Raw genomic sequence first — 18,502 nt, forward strand, 5'->3', positions numbered from 1 at the left:
TCGTCCATATAGATTGATTGCGTTGACTGATTGGGGAATGAGAAGCAGAGAAAGCCCGAGGCCAATAATTTCCCTCCGAAAAAATAAAATAAAAATAAAGGAAGCAGACGCTTGTTGTTGGGTGGGAGATGACGACGGTCTGGTCGTAATAAAAAGAGAACGTGACAGCGAATTTGTAAACAAGTACTGGCGTCCGATCTTTTCTTCTTTCGTTAGCCGGTCGACCATACAAAACGAGGCCGAACAATTCACCGTATCCCCCCGGCCGTCTCTTTATAAAAAAAAAAAAGAACCCACCGAGTTATAATAATAATAATAATAATATACGGTATGTTGGTGCGGGTCGTACTCTTTTTTTTTTCGACATCCGCACAGCTGGCTGCCCAAACAACAACAACAACAACGAAAAGGGGAAGCAAAAAAATAAAAAGAAAAGGCATTACGAGTAGCTTAGTAGATTCTAATACTGGAAATGAAGTTATTTAACGATCGATTAGCGACGGGGGAGCCGCCAGAAAGGCTACGGCCATATAATATAGACTTGGCACTCTAAACCATTTTCGATCGATAAATTGTAAACATAAAACAAACAAAAACAAAACGGGCTAATTCCTCCTTACGATTTTTTGTTTTTTTCTTCCCCTTTCCTTCTATTTGTTTTATATTATTTTATGTTATTATTTAATTCGTGGATGGGGGGAGGTTAAAAGAAATTTCTCTCTTAACGACGATGGCGTTCAATTCGAAAATGGGGCTGCCGCATAGTGGTTGAATAAAGCGACAACCGTTTGGGATTTGTTCGCAGGTAACGAGTTCAAAATGATGCTCTTAAAAATGCGAGAAACAACTTGAATTTAGAGACACTCTAGGCCGCGATTCGTCAGCACGCGCGCCACATTTCGAAAAAACAAAACACAAACAATTACACTTCAACTGCACAAAAAAAAAAAATCCCCAAAAATTATAGAAAAAAAGATGTAGATAATAGTTGGCTTTTTCTTTTTGTACTCACTTGCTGCCAAAAGTGGGCCAGGATAAGAGGTCCTTGCGATTTGGTAGTGAACCAGTCCAAGGACTCCATAGGTCTACAGCGTTCATCTCACAACATGATGGCTGTTTTTAATTGGATTCTCTTTCTTTATTTCTTTTCTTTTCTGAGGCGGAATGGAGGCGCAAAAAAAAGGCAAACCAGCCACGGCACGATACGCACAAAAATCACATCCAGCAGCGGAGAACACTTGTTGTAAAGTAGAACGCGATCCGGGTGGGCGCAAAACAAAACCGTCGAATACCCCGACTGAACGAAAAATGGCGAGAAGACAAAAAAAGCTTGTCCACGTTTAATTTCGCCTTGTCTTCATGCACGGCAATTAACACTTTTCTTATAAAAAATAAAACTAAACAATTTTTTTTTTTAAATCATGGCGCAAAAGTTTCTTCACTCCCGCAAATGTGGCCGCACCGGGGGAGGAAAGAGACTTTCTTGCATCACAACGCCAGAGCGATGCGCGCAATCTTCAAACAAACAAACGAAAAAAAGGACGCCATAAATACGAAAAAAACATTATCAGCGCTAGGTCTCAATAAATCTATATATTTCTATTATATTATCTAGCGTATGTCTATCTATGTATGAACCAGATGTGCGTATGTGTGTCGAAGTCAAACTGGAGGTTGTAAAAAGAAAAAAGAAAAAAAAAAACTCAACGAACCGCTAAAGTGTTCGGTAGTGGCGGGGGTAATCGTTTACAACAAGTCCCGGATTTTCTTCTTCGTTTCAGATAATAAATATCGATAGGACTTTAGCGCCCAGGGTTGTAAAACAAAACAAAAAATGTTAAGAAACACACATACGCACAACTTTGAGAGTGTGTGTATCTCATTATTGACTCAATGTCGGCTTTTTATTTTTGTGCTGTGTGTTTTCCACAATTCAGGGTATTAACATTTTGCTGTGGTCGTTTGTACTTTTGCCGCTGTCGTCGTTTTCTTTCCCTTCATACTCGAAACTTTTCCTCTATTTTTTTTTTAAGTTAGTTCTTTTTCATCTTTTACGATTTTGGCGCATTGGGTGGAATCGTGTGTGTGTGTGGGGGGAGGGTAGGGATAGGAATTATACATGTCCGGTTGTTGCGCTTTGCGTGTTAAACATCACAGCCATGGAGAGAGAGAGGTGTCGATTGCGGATCATATTCCCCCCCGTTTCACCCGAAACTCCGGCCAAAAAGTCAAAACGCCAATGTGTGTGTGTGTGTGCATAACAGTACGGGTAGACTACAATGAAGGCACGGATCAATGATGGGGTTTGGGGGCGCTCGCGATATGTTTTCACCTCGTCAATTGGAGCAAGTCTCCCCTCGTGTGGGTGGATGGGCGGTTTGCAGCGGCACACCTTTTGCCTATCACACGAATCAATGGATCTAGCAGCTCCACACTAGGACCCCCCCTTCTTTTTTTATAAATCCAACACTCGCGCGCCCCGCTCTAAACTGATAGCTGGTGGATGGCCGAGTTGAAAATGGGGGAAATAAATAAATAAAAGCCAAGGCTTAAAAAACATTAAACCCCAGGTTTGGTTGCTAAGGTTTGTTCGATCAATCGGCTGGAAGCGAGAAGGTGGTAGCAGTGGGGGGATCTCACCTTATCACTTTTTACACACGAGGGTGTGTTTGTGTGTAATAAGCGCGCTGCCCCGTTGCTTTGCCGTCCACCCCATCAAAAGCTTATGCGCTCTGACTGGAAATCATAATCATAAAGAGCGAAGAAGAAGAAAAAAACTAGGAGCGATCGAGACTAGTAAAAAAAAAAGAAGGCCAAGGAAGTCTCTCACAACGACAACGATCGGGCGTTATCGATATAACTCTCTTTTCTCTCTCTCTCTCTCTGCCCCTTTCTTTTTGTTGACCCCACCACGGTGAGTGCGTGTTACTTGCCCCGCTCCCGACCGATACCGGACGAGAAGGAATGAGAGAGCGGCCGCTATTATTTCTCAACCGCTACCGACGCCCATCAGTCGACGTCGTCGCTTAGTAACTCATTATCAAGGAAAGGGTAGGGGTGAACGGATCCGGTCAAGCTTACTTCTTTCTTTTTATAGCAAAAATAAATGATAAAATGGACGATTTTTAAGTAACCAAGTGGACACAAGTTGCGATTAAAAAGGATAAAATGTTTTACGTTTACTATTGACATTTAAGATTGAAAATATTTGAAAAAAACGGGAGAAAAAACTTGTTCCTTCGATACTGAAAAGTTGGCAGCGGATAAAAATGGGATGATACGTAACGGTAGAAAAAGAGGTGGGGGGATCGGACAATCCGATCTTGGTAACTTGTTGTGTTTTGCTGGAGCAACGACACAGAAACGGGCGGTCGGATAGAAGAAAAATAATAAAAACCACGCAGATCGAATTGAATGATAGGGCCTTCCTACCCCTACACTCGGTTCTTTTTACGGTATATTAAAAAAAAAAAAATGTCTGCAAATGTTTTTCTTTTCTTTTCTTTTCTTTTTGGTTGGCTTCCGATGACATCAACTCCCGATGGCGTAATTCGAAACTTCCCAAAACAAAAATGCCCAAATATCTGTTCCCTTCTTTCTCTAGGCCCCCTCCCCCCAGACCCCGTTTCACTTCGTTTAGGATTTTATTTAAAAAATAAATAAAAATAAAATAAAAACAACAAAGTTCAAATTCTCATCGAATCTTTCAATCTCCTAACGTATTTGTAACTGCACATCAAATTTCCAAAAACTTTTGAGGACGTGCAGGTCAAATCGCCTATTTTTGTTTTCCTTTCTTTCTTGTCTCCAAGACGCACACACACACACAGACACGCGCGCCACACACAAACTTCTTACATAAGTGTCAACTAGAATGCCGACGGGGATAAACGCGCAAGTGATTTCAGGGAGTTGAGAATAAGGGAGGAAAATATAGAAAGGGGCAAAAGAAGGACCATGCTGGTAAGTGTATCCACAAAGACACGAGGAACGTGCAGGAGCAACACCACACGCCACTATAGGAATAACACACAAACACAGCACAATCCACACTCGCGCGCGCACACACACAACCCCCCCATTTGAACGGTAGTCGATTGGCTTTGTAGTGTGCCTCAAAAACACACACTAAACACGAGCGCCACTGATGTTCTCTTCGTTAAAGAAAAGAAAAAACAAACAACAACAACAACAAAAACGAGGAAAGAAAACGGCGACAACCACTGATCACATTAACGGGATGGGGGGCCTATCTTCTTAATTTTCTAATCTAATTAATCTGATTCTACTACTTAGGCTTCGAGCCATTTAGTCAAGACAATTAAGAAAAAAACAACAATAATTTTTAGAACTTTAATCAGCGCTTAATCTCAATTAGAAATACGGATAACCCCCATGACACGGGGACATCAAACGAATGCGAGACATGAATCACTGGCAGTGACACGATTCGTTCTATACCTGATGAACGCAAAAAATCGAGACAACAATTGTCTACAGTTGGATTGTGCACAGAAGAATTCAATTGTTTCCGAACTTTGAAACAAAAAAAATGTGAAAAATAAATAAATAAAAGAAACGTGTCGACGACACCGATGGCGACGGAGGATGTTCGATCACGCACTTGTAAGCCGCACACAACGTGGGGAAATCATACAAACCCCAATATCCGGTTGCGCAACAAATACAACAAGAATTGTTGTTTTTTTTCTTTGTTGTTTTCACTGAAGAAAAAAACTCGCAAACAACACGCAGAATTCTTTGTAAAACGGCGAACGTTACAATTTTCGTTTTTCTTCTATTCCAAAACAACACAAATGATCAGAGCCGATGAGATTGTTGCATACGTAACGCGGATTTTGTTTGTTTTTGTTTTTTTTTCGCAGATTTTAAAAACTAAAAATTAAAATCCTCTTCTTGAATGAAAACCAAACGAAATCGTCACGGGGTTAGCGGTGTGATGGAAGTAAACAAGGCAACAAATAAAACTAAAAGCACACGCGCACACTTGAATTGAACCCGTTTGTTGTTATTGTTTGCTACTGCTGCTGCTGCTGCTGGTGTAACAGACAACACGACGCGGCCGCAGACGGACGCGGACTGAGTCGGTTGAGCGATGTGAACTGCGGCCTGAGGCCCCCTCTGGCTGCTACTCTCGCTGCTTGCTTTTGCTTTTGCTTCTGCTCCCTGGGCTCAACTCGAAGTTTTCGCTCCTCCTTCTCCACCCACGGCTGTACCTCCTCCTCCACCAGCTATTCTCCTCCCCCCTCTCGTCCGTCGGTGGAGTAGTGAAACTGTCCCTACCCCCCTCCACCCACCAAAGTCGTCAGATGGGCCCTTTTTCTTCAGTGCGAGTCTATACGCGCCCAATACAACATCGCGTCGCTCGATCCGACAATTTCAAATTGAACGACAACCAAAAATTCAAAAAAAGAAAATTTTAATTAAAAACAAACCATGAAAAACGAACCATTTCTTTTCGCTCAACAATCGACTCGAAATATTTTTCTTCCTTCCAAACGCATCGCAATCAAAAGTGACCTACATTTTTGAACACAACATTTCGCTTTTTTTCAATTTTCCTTTTTGGCCTAACTGAAAAGAAATGCCTATCGTTCTATCGATTTCAAAAAAAAGTAAAAAGTAAATAAATAAAATGAAATAAAAACGATAGAGAAAACATGCAAGCGGACTTTCGTTACACAGACAAGAGTCACCGCATACAAAGCCACAAAACGTCGTTGATCGGTGGCGGTTATCGAAGACTTAGCAACGCCTGGATTACAACCTCTACCCCCCCCTACACCACACCACACTCTCTTTGCGGCGAATACAAAGCCGCCGGTGCGCGCTTGGCTCTACGCAATCTCGTTAATCTAACCCAGTAAAAAATATATACATATTTATATATATTGAACCGATATTTAAAAGACGAAACCTGGGCAAGGATTAACTGTGTGGAAATCATTTCACAATCAATAAAAAGGAAATGACGGCGAGGGGGAAAAACCATCGGGATACGTAATCGACTTCATTGGCAGGTGGGACATAATGACTCAATCGAAACATGTTGTTTGATCCCCGAGATCAACATGAATACCACGTCAGCACACCTGATAAGGTGGGCCAGCAAAAGAGTCGCAGGGTGTTGGCGATAATGTAAAATAAAAAACGGGGGAAGAAAGAAAGAGAGAGAGAGAGAGAGGCCGATAACACAAAGGTGTGACCCTCGGCGTGATGCCCAAATGAAGAGGAAGGGATCGTGTCGATTCGTGTGTTATTTAATTGGTCAGCTTGTTGACTTGCACAAGAAAAGGCATTAACTGGACAAGCAGGGCCGGTTGAGAAAAACAAGTGGAACCCACAACAAAAACAAAAAAGAGAATGAGAGATTGAAATAATGCCGGCCGTGACATTGGCATTTTCAAGGTGCTCAACAAGATGCAAGAGACGAAATAGTAGCTGGTAAAAAAAGAAAAGAAAAGAAAAAAGGCAGGAATGAGATAGACCCCTGTGTTTCTTATACGTGATGGCAGCGGCGAGAAACGACAAGGAAAGATAGTTACACATCGAGCAGGGATGTATAGGTTATTTGCCGAGTTTGAGGACACATTAATCCACGTCCTTCTTTTTCCTTCTTCTTCTTCTTCTTACATTCAAACTTTTTATTCATTTTTTATGTTCCCTTTCATATTTTTCCTGGTTAAAAGATATGTATAACAAACAATGCCCTCTGTCAATGCTTCCCCAATGTGATGGACCCCAAAAAAAGAAACGGAATTTTCTATTTCATTATTCTTTTTTTTTTCTACTTTCTTTTTCTGTACGGGGTCCTCCTCCTGAACAGGAATCTTGTCACGGTCAAACGCGTGTCTGTGTGTATGTTCGGCGGCAGTCAGCTGTGTGTGTGTGTGTGTTAGCGCAGGACGACCTGGGAAGCACACAACGAAAAAAGTTGTAAATATAGTAGCCCAAGTCTTTGTCGTCGTAGTAATCGTGGAAGGCGGACGAGAGGAATAACAAACTGTTTCTGATACATATTCAATCAGCTTGTCCCCCCCCCCCTTTCGATCGTCGTTCGTTTTTGTTTTTCGGATTCTTTATTCACTCACCATGTTCTTCACCTTGTCGGTCTGCTATTTATGTAAATGCTCTTTTTTTCTTTCTTCTTTTTCAGGTGGATCGAGAGAGAGGGAGAGAATGGGGACCTGAAAAGCCAAAGCGAGTGACCAGTTTTTAAGCGAGTTGTCACTCGGCATCTTTCTTCTTCTTTCTCTACGAAAAGACGAAAAGGGATCTTCAGCGCGCAAAGACATAGACAAACGGTAGAAACAGGTGGTGGATGCAAAGAGGGGGGCCCCGGCCGATGGCTCGATCGGTGAGAAATGGCCTACAAAATAGGTTCCGTCACGTCGTCAATAACTCGTTTTCTACCCCTCTATTCTCGTGTGTCTCCCATCTTTTTCTTTGATTCTTACAACTGGCTATTTATTTATTCCATTCTTTTTGTCTTTGAAATTCTTTTGCTTCCTTCTTGTTTGTTTTTTTTTGTTTTTATTTTTATTTTGAGTGTGTCGCTTCTCGTCCGATTCTCACATCCACACCAAATTGACACTAGGGCACTCGGCACAAGAGAACGACTCACGCAATAAGAACAAGAGGGACGCGTGAGATGCCACGGAGAAGACAAAGAATAAAATGAACAAAGTAGACCTGTCGGTTTGATTTGCGCATCTTGGCCAACGATTCTTCCAACCGTATCGTTCGTCGTGATCGAAATAATAATTTTCAAAAATCAACAATTTCAATCAACAGCAAAAATTTACGATTTTTCACGTTTTTCAACCGGTTTTTTCTTTCAAATTGTTCGTTTCTTTCATTCGAAAATTACACGCTGCAATGGACACTTGACTGAATGACTCAGATCAAGACGTTGGAGACCACTGATGCGGTCAACGGCCGCAGTCTCGATGATGTAACTCATCGACGTGTTGGTCCTTTTTTCAGTAGAAATTGACACGTCATCAAAACGATGAAATTCCTATTTTTAAAAAAAAGTGAACTCCTAGTTGCGCTATTAAACAAGTCCCTTTCCCTTCCCCCCTCTATTTTTCCCGAGAGTGACTCCATTTTTTTTTCATTTTATTATTATTTTTTATTATTTATTTATCGATTAGGCGCCAAGCCCCGGTTTGAGACGACGTGCAAAGGTGTCAATCAGCTGTTGCTGCTCTCGACTCAACAAAAAAAAGAGAGGCGGTTTGACAGTTGCACGTCGCACATTCGAAGAAATCGACAAAAGATATGTTGTTCAAATAGAAACGAAAGAAGAGATGCCAACCAACAAAAAAAAAAAAAAAAAGGCGCTAGAAAATTGGCAACGCCACTTCCATTGAATAATACGAATAACAGCCATCATCTTTTTGGCTTTGCTCTTTTTTAAACGTCGCAGACAGCACGGCGATATGGAGGGACAAAACGGAAAAATCAACTAAACAAATACAAAGGGGAGCTCGAGGCGTCGCCAAGATTGAAAACGGACCGTCTCGCCCGCGTTCTTCTTCTGCGAGACGGTCGAGATGATTGCGATTTAATTCAGCCCATCGTCTCTGTACCGAAGCACATTTTTGCCCCTCGCTCCCGCAAAGACTGAGCAATAATGTAATATAGAAGACATTGAGAACTGCGAGGTAGGAGCTGTGCAAGCGTCGCCGATTCATTAAAACGGTTCCAATTGGAATTGAATTGGCAAAAGCCGAGAGAGAGAGAGAAGAAAAGCGGGCCCGGCAAGCGATTAATGCCCTCCGCCATTCAGTGAAAGGCTGGGCAATTTTCACACACACACACACACACAAGGCGGAAGGAAGGGGCGAAACGAAATAGTAACGATACCGTATGTGCATATAATATCGAGCCGAGAGCGAAGAGACAAGTCAAAAGGAGGAGGGGGAGATATAAAGACATGGAATTTTCATCATCGGCTAAAAGACACAAAATGATTGTTAATTGAAGCGGGGCGCTTTCGACATACAGAGTTTATGAATCCGGCCCGAGAAAGCGAACGACTGGCGATCCAGAAACGGATGCCGGAACTCGTGTTGGCCAGTCCTAATACCCTCGAGGAACGAGTCAAGTAGGAAGCCAAAAACAAATGAAAAACGCTAAAAGGGAAAACGGGCCTTCATTTGGTACACTTTAAATAATTATTGATATTCAAACAAAGTCAAACGTCCATCAATCTTGCACTAACAGACAGTTCGCAGTACCAGTCAAGTGGGATCCAATGAACTTTCTTATTCGATGATCTCTCCCCACCCCCCCACCACCCAATTTTAGATAGTTTTTTAAAAATCGATATTTGTTTGATTTTTTATTATTATTATTTTAAGCGTAGGCGTAGGCTAAAAAAGTGCAGCGCAAACCCAAAAAAAAAAGAAAAGCAGCTATGTCACCTGTCATCGACTTTCTCCCCCTTCCCCGAAAAAAAAAAATAATCCTTTTCAACGCAACCGACCGGAAGTGAAATTGATGCGGAAATGCATGTTGCTCCGCAATCTCCGTTCGGGCGCAAATCGAGCCAGGATATCCCATCCAAGAGTATCACGAGAAGCAAAAGATCAACCACACACACAATCGATCAGTAAACGGAGAAAAGCAACACAAATAAAAATATATTTTAAAAATGAAACGGTCACGACAAGGTTACCAAAAATTCCCCACCACCCCCTTCCCCACCCCCACCCCCCTTTTTTTCTCTCTTTTACAATACAAACTAGTCATAGTACGCATAAAATATATATCGAAAAATCCAATCCTTCATTGGTTGTTATAAATTTTACGTCTTCTTTCGTCCTTCCATTTGTTTGACAGCCGCCAACAAACAAGACTTTTATGCGGGAAATGACATTGAGACAGGACAATATATTATTACATGTTTTTGTTTTGTTTGTTTTTTTAAAGGGGGTGGGTGGTGGTTTCCTTTTTTTTTTTTCAAAGTTTGAAAAACACAGATAGATGCTACATCGTTGAGTGCTTGTATTTCAATGCGTGCGGGTTCAGATCGATCTAGGCTCTCGCTGGCCAGCGATCGAACGAAACGTCAAAGAAAAAAATCCGAGACGACGATATGCGTAAAAAAAAAAAGAGAAAGAAACTACAACAAGGACTAGCCCTAAAGACCCGCAGACCAGCCCGAGACTAGATGCAACAACAAAGTACACACGAAAAGAATACGAACTGAAAAAAGAGAAGAAATATAAAGCCATTGGCTCAACGCACAGTAAACATATCTCTCTCTCTCTCTTTTGCCTTTGCCACTAACATTTCGATATTGAGCTGATCCGATAAGGGACCACACATGGGGGATTCGATACTCTTTTTATATACATGTGGACTGGTATGTATATAAATATATACACAGAGAAAGATGGATAGATTATAGACGACTTTTTCGAAAGGAAAACTAAAGAAGATAGAAAAGAAAAAAAGAAGCTCTCCTTTTTTTTGTGTGTGTGTGTTGATCCCCCCTCCATTCATAAATCATTTCCTCTTCGAGGGGATTTTTGTTCTATTATTCAAATGTGTGCATATACGCACACACACACACAGAATACACACAGACACAGGAAAGAGGAGACAGAGTCTCTGAGAACCTCAACATCTAATGATGAGCCCCTCTTATATTATTTCCCCTTTTCTTCTTTTCATTCACGGCACAGTCGGATGTATAAAAAAAAATAATAATAAAAATAACCACGCATTCGATTCCACCACCTCTAATTGGTACGACTCTCTTCTATACCCTTTTGTCGTTAGATCTCTTTTCTCTAGACGACCGAAGAGAAAGAAAACACACAAACCTTCAATCAGATCGGTATAGTAATACGCAGTTTAACGACAAAACATACAAGTCTCTTCTGCTTGTACGACAAGGGGGGGGGGGGAGCCCCAACAAAACTCAATAGGCCGTCTAATGATAATTGGCCCAGTCGGATAGTAGTCGTTAGATAACTAAAGGACCGATTACGCACAGCACCTTACTATTTCCTCCAGTAGAGAAAAAAATAAATCAAAATAAAAAAAATAAAAAAATAAGAAGCTTGACAGTACACGCTATCATTCGGGTATCGACAAATTGAGTTGAAACTGCCACGCAAAATGTGGGGAAAGAAAAAAAAAAAAAAGGACTTTGTTAACACACAAGTTGAGATGGTGGTCGGTTAGCAATGGAGCCCCCACCACTTTCCCCATTTACTATCTATGGCAACTGGCATAGAGAGGCTCAACGACGAATAGCCCGTTCCAGTAGATGTGTGTGTGTGGGCGCTGTATTGATGAAACTTGGCCTTCGTCAACGGGGAATTTTCGCCCTATGCCTTTCCAATTAGCTATTCACAGCGTTTAATCAAGTATTCGAAACGCAGTGGGAGAAGGGCCTCCCCCCCCCCCACCAAAGAGCGACGGGGTGGGGGGGAAATGTACGCAAATACAAACGCAATTCTAAATACTACAGATCTAGGCTGTTTTAGAGTTTCCTACCTGATTAGCTCGATCCAGATCCTGCATTAATATTTCAATTTCGTCGAGCCTGCAAATATAGAAAGAGAAAAATATATATTTAAAAAAAAACGTCCATTGAGCGTATGCATAATGTAATATCATGAAGCGTAGAAGCTCAACAACATGGGGCATTAAATAGTTCCTCTTAGACGGCCGTCCATCTGTCATTAACAAACAATCATTAATGACTGTTTGCTCATTGCCAGCAAGCGTTCGTCTCAAGCTCAATCAAACATGCACGACGTGTACCAACAGCTTTTAGTCGATGACTTTTTTTTTTTTGAATCCCCCCCTTCCAAACGAGGACGTGGTGTACAGAGGGAAAAACGGTTTTAATGCGGGAAAGATAAGAGAAAAGGGGGGGGACGGGTTGATAATAACTTTGCAGCCGGCATTGACACCGATTTGCACTACTCCCTATTTAAAAAAAAAAAAAGTTAGAGGACTGTCAATTTTCCCGCATTAGTCATTCATTCCAGCTGCCGTACGTCTTACAAGCGACCAACCCTTTCGCTAAAAAGCGGATACTTTTGGGCTTGTCGCAAGCTCAAAGACGCCCCCCCCCCGAATGAGAGTCATAACACGTATAATGAAAAATAGAGAGAGGGGTATTCATAGTTGGAAGAAGCAGTAAATAACAGCAAGCAATACGTATCGGCTAGTGAAACTGTTGTGCTCGACTTACTTGGCATGGGAAATGACTTCGGCTCCGGCTTTTGCGTCGAACAGTTCCGACTGCAGTTCAGTGACAGCTGTAAAAGACATCAAAGATTCATTGGAATATCGCACATGGTATAACATGAGCATTGATGATGGCCTTTTCTCTTATTTACACACACACACACACATATACGATCTGGCTTTTTCTGTCGTGATCCGCCATCAAAAAATCTTTGGTGTTTATCTCATTCAAAAGTAGTAAATATTCCATCAGCACTTTTTTCGTATCTCTGGGAATTAATTTTTTTCTTTTTTCGGGAGTTTTATGTTTTTGTTGTCTTTCGGCCTCCTGTATTTACATCAAGTTCGATGATGCACTGCAGGGTGGCCAGTTGGGAAAGCAAGAGGATCAGATAGGTCAGTCACGTTGTCTGTGAACCGGACAAAATCAAAAACACAAGTTTCGATTCATCATCGATCTGTTAACGGCGTGAGATGGTGCAATGAGAGAAAAACGAATGCAAAGTGCGTGGCTCGTGTGTGCGAACACTCCATGACGGACAAGAAACGAAAATAGAGACGGAAATGGGACGATGACCTCGAGAGCGTGGACCGAAAAACATGATAATGTACGAGTTGTTGGAGTCGTATATGGATAGAGAGAGAGAGAGAGACAATTTGTATAACGGCCAGCATACATTATCATCACTCAAAGCCGCTCAATGTGTGTGTGTGTGTGGAAGATGGCGGTATCAACTTACTGGCTTGCTGGGCGGCGAATTTCGATTCGGCTTGGGCCAAACGATGGGCAGTCAGTCGGTTCAACTCGACCAACTCACGTTCCCTCTCCTCGAATTGGCTCCTTAGGACGTCCTCGTGCTCCTCTACTCGACTCTGAAATCGTAAAAAAGGAAAAGGAGGAAACAAAATTAAATTGGGAAGGCACTACAATCAATGCTCCACAACAACAAAACAATGCTCAAAACTTAACTGTCTAGCATCTGTTGCATATGCACCAAAAGTCTCTCACAGAACCAAACAAAAAGAAATAAACTTTTGAGGTGGGGTATTTTAATCTTCTTCGAAAAAGAAATGACCATCTACTTAATTAGCTCAGGGAGAGAGAGACAGAGAGAACGGTTTGGTGAAGATTGTGTGTTTACTGCTCGTTGAACTGGGCAACACATGTGGACACACAAAACACCCACAGCGTGGTGTGGCCTCTCTTGCTGGTGCCCATTTAGCCCAGCAGCAGATATATATTAGATGCATATAGTAATATATATACAAGGCGGGCATGGTGGCGGCGAGCTTCTCCCAAAAAGAAACGAGTTTGATGCCTCTACTGCTCCCATTGTGGATTTCACAGCTGCCAATTACGAGCACCGTCCACCAAATTTTCATAGATACACATTTTTTGTGTTTTTTATGACGGCGTACGAGCGAGTCTATCAAAAAAGCATCCACACGAGGTCCCACCAAGCCGACCGGCTGCCAACCTAAAGATTCTTATCTGCGTTCATGTTTCTTGTAAAAGCAATAAACCAAGAAGAATGCCGAATTTCCTCATTCTTTACCCATTCGAAAGAGAAACGCTTCCAGTCCTTGCATGGCGAAGGGAATCACACACACACACGAGACGAACTGTGAGAAAAACGTGGTCTCTGCCTGTTTGGATGGGATCAAGAGCAGACGCCTCTTGTCGTCAGGCCATTGTCACACCGATAAGTGGTGCACCCAACACTTGACATTTGACCTCCAATCGAATTGATGGCGCCCAACTTGCACATTCTGCGGTGGATAGTTATTAGGAAAGCACACGGTGAACAAATTGGCGGCCATTATTGATTTGATTTTTTTCTTTTTTTCTTTCCCTCTTTCTATTCTTTACCTTTTTTTCACGCCGAAATGGCCCGTCATTTCGTGGCCAGATCCGGATGACGCGTATCAACCGATCTCGTTATTTTCGAGTTTACAATATTATAATAAGACAAAAAAAAAAAAAAAAAAATGCATCGGTGCAATAAATGGTTAGTGGTATATAGCGCAAAAGCTGAACGGCGTGCCCGGATACCGGTAACATTTCACGAGCCATTTAGTTCCCACAATATTCCCCGACTTCTTTTTCTCGATCGACATTCTTCTTTCGGTTTTTCTTTTCATTCTCTTCATTTTTGCGGCTTTTGCTTCATTTTTCTTTTCCTCTTTTTTTTTAAGCGTGTGTGTGTGTATTTGTGATCCGATATACCGCTTGCTACACAACCGTTCAATGTCGGTCGGGAGCTTAGGTACAGATTTAAAAAAATAATAATAAAATAAAAAATTTATAGGATTCTTGACCGGGCCCACAGACAGTTATAACATCCCACGAGACACACTTATACAGCGTCTTTAATTTGTTTTTACTTTTAGATACTTTTCCAGAGAAAAAGAATTAAAAAAAAAGATTTCCATCATAATAGAACGATGACAAGGCCCAAGATTTTCTTTTACATATTCCCCTTGGCAAAAAAATGGAATCATTTTCTTATTCATAGCAGCAGTTTTTCAAAGCGTCACGGATGCGATTGATTCAAACCGAGCCCTTTTTTTTTTATTTATTTTTTTGTACCTTTCCGTTATATTATAAGTAGTAGTAAATCTATACGTATAGACTGCAGCTATACGACTAGCAAGTACACACCCATATTGTAGATATACTCCATATATCAGTAACGATGATGCGATGGGGGTTCTATATAGATGGGAGGGGTAGCTAAAGGATGTGTAACACGCACGCATCAAATATATACAAGATGGGTGGGGATTGATGAATAAGAACGACTAAGGGCCACAAAAAAAAAAAATGAGCTTTGCTTTCCAACCCAAATCGATATGACCGATGGCTAAAACGAAGGGGCACCATGGCACATATGCCGAAGAGCTGCGTGTTAAAAAGGGAAGGTGGGATGAAAAGATATATAATATGGGACATACACACACACACAGAGAAAGAGAGAGAGAGAGAGAGGGGTTACGAGAAATTTTCAATGGGTGGTAATTGCCTTTACAGTTGAAAAGGTAGAAGAGAAGGTTGACACACGCTGGCACAGCAGCGTCGCTTGGACGTTCCGGGGCGATATTAGACGGCTACAAAGCAGCGTTGGAATTAATTAGTTTTCACACACACACACACACACACAAAAAAAGAGGGGGTCTCCTGCAGGGATCGCTGATATATAACGATAAAGATTGACGACGAAACCTTAGCGCGCACAGTGGCGTCATATCGCGGCCCAATGAAATGCGCGTGTGTCTTTTGTAGTCGTCCCGCAGTACAGAAAAAGCACAAAAAAAAAAAAAATTGGGAAATGAAAAAACAGTGTACGTTATGGACGGGCGTGTGATGAACGTAATTAGGAAATCTTAGAGGGACACGCGCAAAACTATTATGCTACGGTCAAAATCTAATAAAAAGATGCAATCGAGATAGCGCTGCAAACTAGACGTGGGGACTCGGAGAATTCGGATACACGAAATCAGCTGCTTTTCATTTTTCGGAGGAGTTGGTGTCCGTGTGATGTTGGGCAAAGGTGCGAAACATCTGGGCTTCGCTAGATGCGAAGACGACCCCATAAAAAGGGTGGAGTCGTTCGTCGAACGAACGAAAATGGGATCAAAAATTCCGAGCGTGTGATCAAGTCGACTGCAACACTCTCGTCCACGACGCAATGAAAAGACGCAAGAATCTGTCGTCCATTTCAATTTAGGAGCGCAATAGATGCATAGACGCTATTATATTTCCTGATTCGCATCCATAAATTGTGAACGTAGTACATCCGAAACGGGCGCCCCTGCTCCGACTGTCTGAATCATAGGTTGCGTGACAGGATCCAATCCGATCGTTGGCGCCGCTGCGACCACCCACCATCGATGAAATTGCCATCCGATAAACTATACTACCACATACGACGAATCTTGTTTCTTTTTTCTATCTAAACGCATCCATTCTTTTCCCCTCTTCCGGTTCTTTTTTTTTTTCAATTGCATCCCATCATGCTACTATAGAAAACAAAGATTTCCCTCATTTCTTATGGATTTTTAAGTAAACACAATCTTCGTTAAGAGAAAACACCTCTGACCTTTCGTTTATTTTCGACTATCTGATGGTCGGTGGCAATGGTTTGTACTTTTTTTTTTTTTTTAGTTTTTTTCGATTATCGGCAATGTTTCCACCTAAAAATTCGTGTCCAAAAAAATAAAAACGAATAATGGAAGAAAAGAGGAGGAGATGTGGGAATAATAACGAGCGTGTCTATACAGTCTCAGATCGGCTGATGGATGTGGTCCGTCCGCTCTTGGACCGTGTGCGTGCGCGTTTTGCTGGACAGCCGAGTTCGACCCAATTTCTGGTTTTTCTATATACGCTTGCCTATATTACCGATCACCAGCTGATCCCGGCGTTTCACCTTCCGCCGCAAAAAAAAAACAAAAATATACATACATACTGAACCGAGTTCTCTTTAGTTTTGTACGATATGTAGAGCAGCAGGAGCTAACACAAGTTTCGAGTACCTTCAGAAAACGTTGATGGATCGACACGTACGAAACAAAGGCGCAATGGAGAAGAGGGGAGGAGCAGACAGACGGATGGATTAAAATAAAAAGGAGCAGGAAACTTAGTCCAGTGAGTGAGGGTCGATAATAGCCAAGGGGAATGACCAATTATCGATCGATTGTCTTGACTACCTTTTCGCGAAGGAGCGCAATTTTTCCTCGGTAAGAGCCAATCATCTCAAGTTATCACGAAAATTGTGTTTGAAAAGAAATAGAAATTCCCGTCTGTCCAATGACCGTATGTTGCATCGTGTATCCACTTGTTTCTCTTTTTTTTCCGTCGTTAAATGAGTAGCGAAAACCGCAAGAAAGCCTCACATCACCACCTTGTCTGTCTTATCATCGCTGTCCCCCTTTTTTATTTTTCTCGTCTATTTTGTTAGTTTTACGAGTTTCCATCATGTTTTCCGTGAGAGTGTCTACGTTTTTAGCGGTTTGGTCCAATATATTAATTGGGGCGAGGGTGTGCATACCAGAAAGAACGTTTGAGTTCCCTGTCATCTAAATAATGTCTTGTACACACACACACACACTAGCTGGATTACACGTTACAGACCGCACACACACACACGTATACAAATATACACACCCGCTTATTACGTGTATATTTCTCGGATAGAACGGTCCATCAGTGACCAGTGTGTGTGGCTCGAACGAGAGAAACACGGACGACTCACGCAATGCTGTGCGTACAGTACAAATACAATAAGGGGGGAAGGCAATAGAGGGAAAGGTAATGATCCGCGTACAATATCCGCTTTACCCTGTGGCTCTTTTTTTTGTTGTTTTGAAGTTATTTTTCGGGGTTCTCCTTCAACGTCTTGCTGCATTTCCGCTGATGCATGTGTTGTGCTAGACCCGCCGTTGATCGTTACATATCGCACTTAAGTCGACGCCATCAAACAAAGACGCCAGATGTTTTTCATTGCAACATTCATTTTTTTTTTTTCAGTGTTGTGTCGTTGTTTTTGATGAAACAAAAAAGAAAAAACCGGAGAGATTGAGCATTTCCGATTCTCGTTTGCGGATACAAACAATCATCGCCTTCCACCTGTATATTTATATGGAGAGAGAGAGAGAGATAGAGAAGAGTGTAACATAATATACAAGCCAGTGCCGAGCCATCAACACACAACGGTGAGAGGATGACGTGGTGTATAGCGTGAGCCCAATAACAGGCTATATTTCTTTTCATTTTTTTTTTTTGTGTTTTTTGTTGAAAAAACGAGACTTTTCCTTTAAATTTCCCACGTTTCGCTGCTGTTGCTCTTGCACGATATGTGCGCGTTGCTGGGTCTCTCTCTCTCTCTTTTGGCTAAGCTCAATCTAGAACTCATCCATCAACCGTAGTGCTGCCCTTTATTTTATACCAGTTCAAAAACAAAAATGAAACAAAAGTTCCAGGCCTCTCTCTCTTTTCTTCCTTTAGCACGGTCTAGTGTTTATAGATTACTTACTAGCTACTACTACTACGCCCGCCCTCAACCGAGGAATCGACGACAACCAGAGAAAAGTTTTTTTTCTTCTTTCCCGGTTGACTGCTGGTAGCCTCCCGCGGTGATTGTTATGATTGTTTCCAGCAACCACCAGAAAAATGACGACACACACACACACACACAAAACGGACTGGGCTTAACACACATATCGTGGGGGGCTATATTACACAGACATGCAGCGTGCGTTTTCT

General features: G+C 41.9%; 1 protein-coding gene across 1 annotated transcript in view; it reads right to left on the minus strand.

Annotated features, from left to right (window-relative positions):
• LOC123467590 (homeobox protein cut-like) overlaps positions 1-18,502 on the minus strand; it is a gene marked incomplete at its 5' end in the record, with an annotated part of 86,109 nt that overhangs the window by 41,657 nt on the left and 25,950 nt on the right. The window contains 3 exon segments of the mRNA XM_045167460.1: positions 11,539-11,587; positions 12,245-12,311; positions 12,981-13,113. Of these exon segments, the coding sequence (XP_045023395.1) occupies positions 11,539-11,587; positions 12,245-12,311; positions 12,981-13,113 (249 nt within the window).

Source organism: Daphnia magna, unplaced genomic scaffold, assembly GCF_020631705.1.
Source record: "Daphnia magna isolate NIES unplaced genomic scaffold, ASM2063170v1.1 Dm_contigs200, whole genome shotgun sequence".
NCBI classification, from domain to species: Eukaryota; Metazoa; Arthropoda; class Branchiopoda; order Diplostraca; family Daphniidae; genus Daphnia; species Daphnia magna.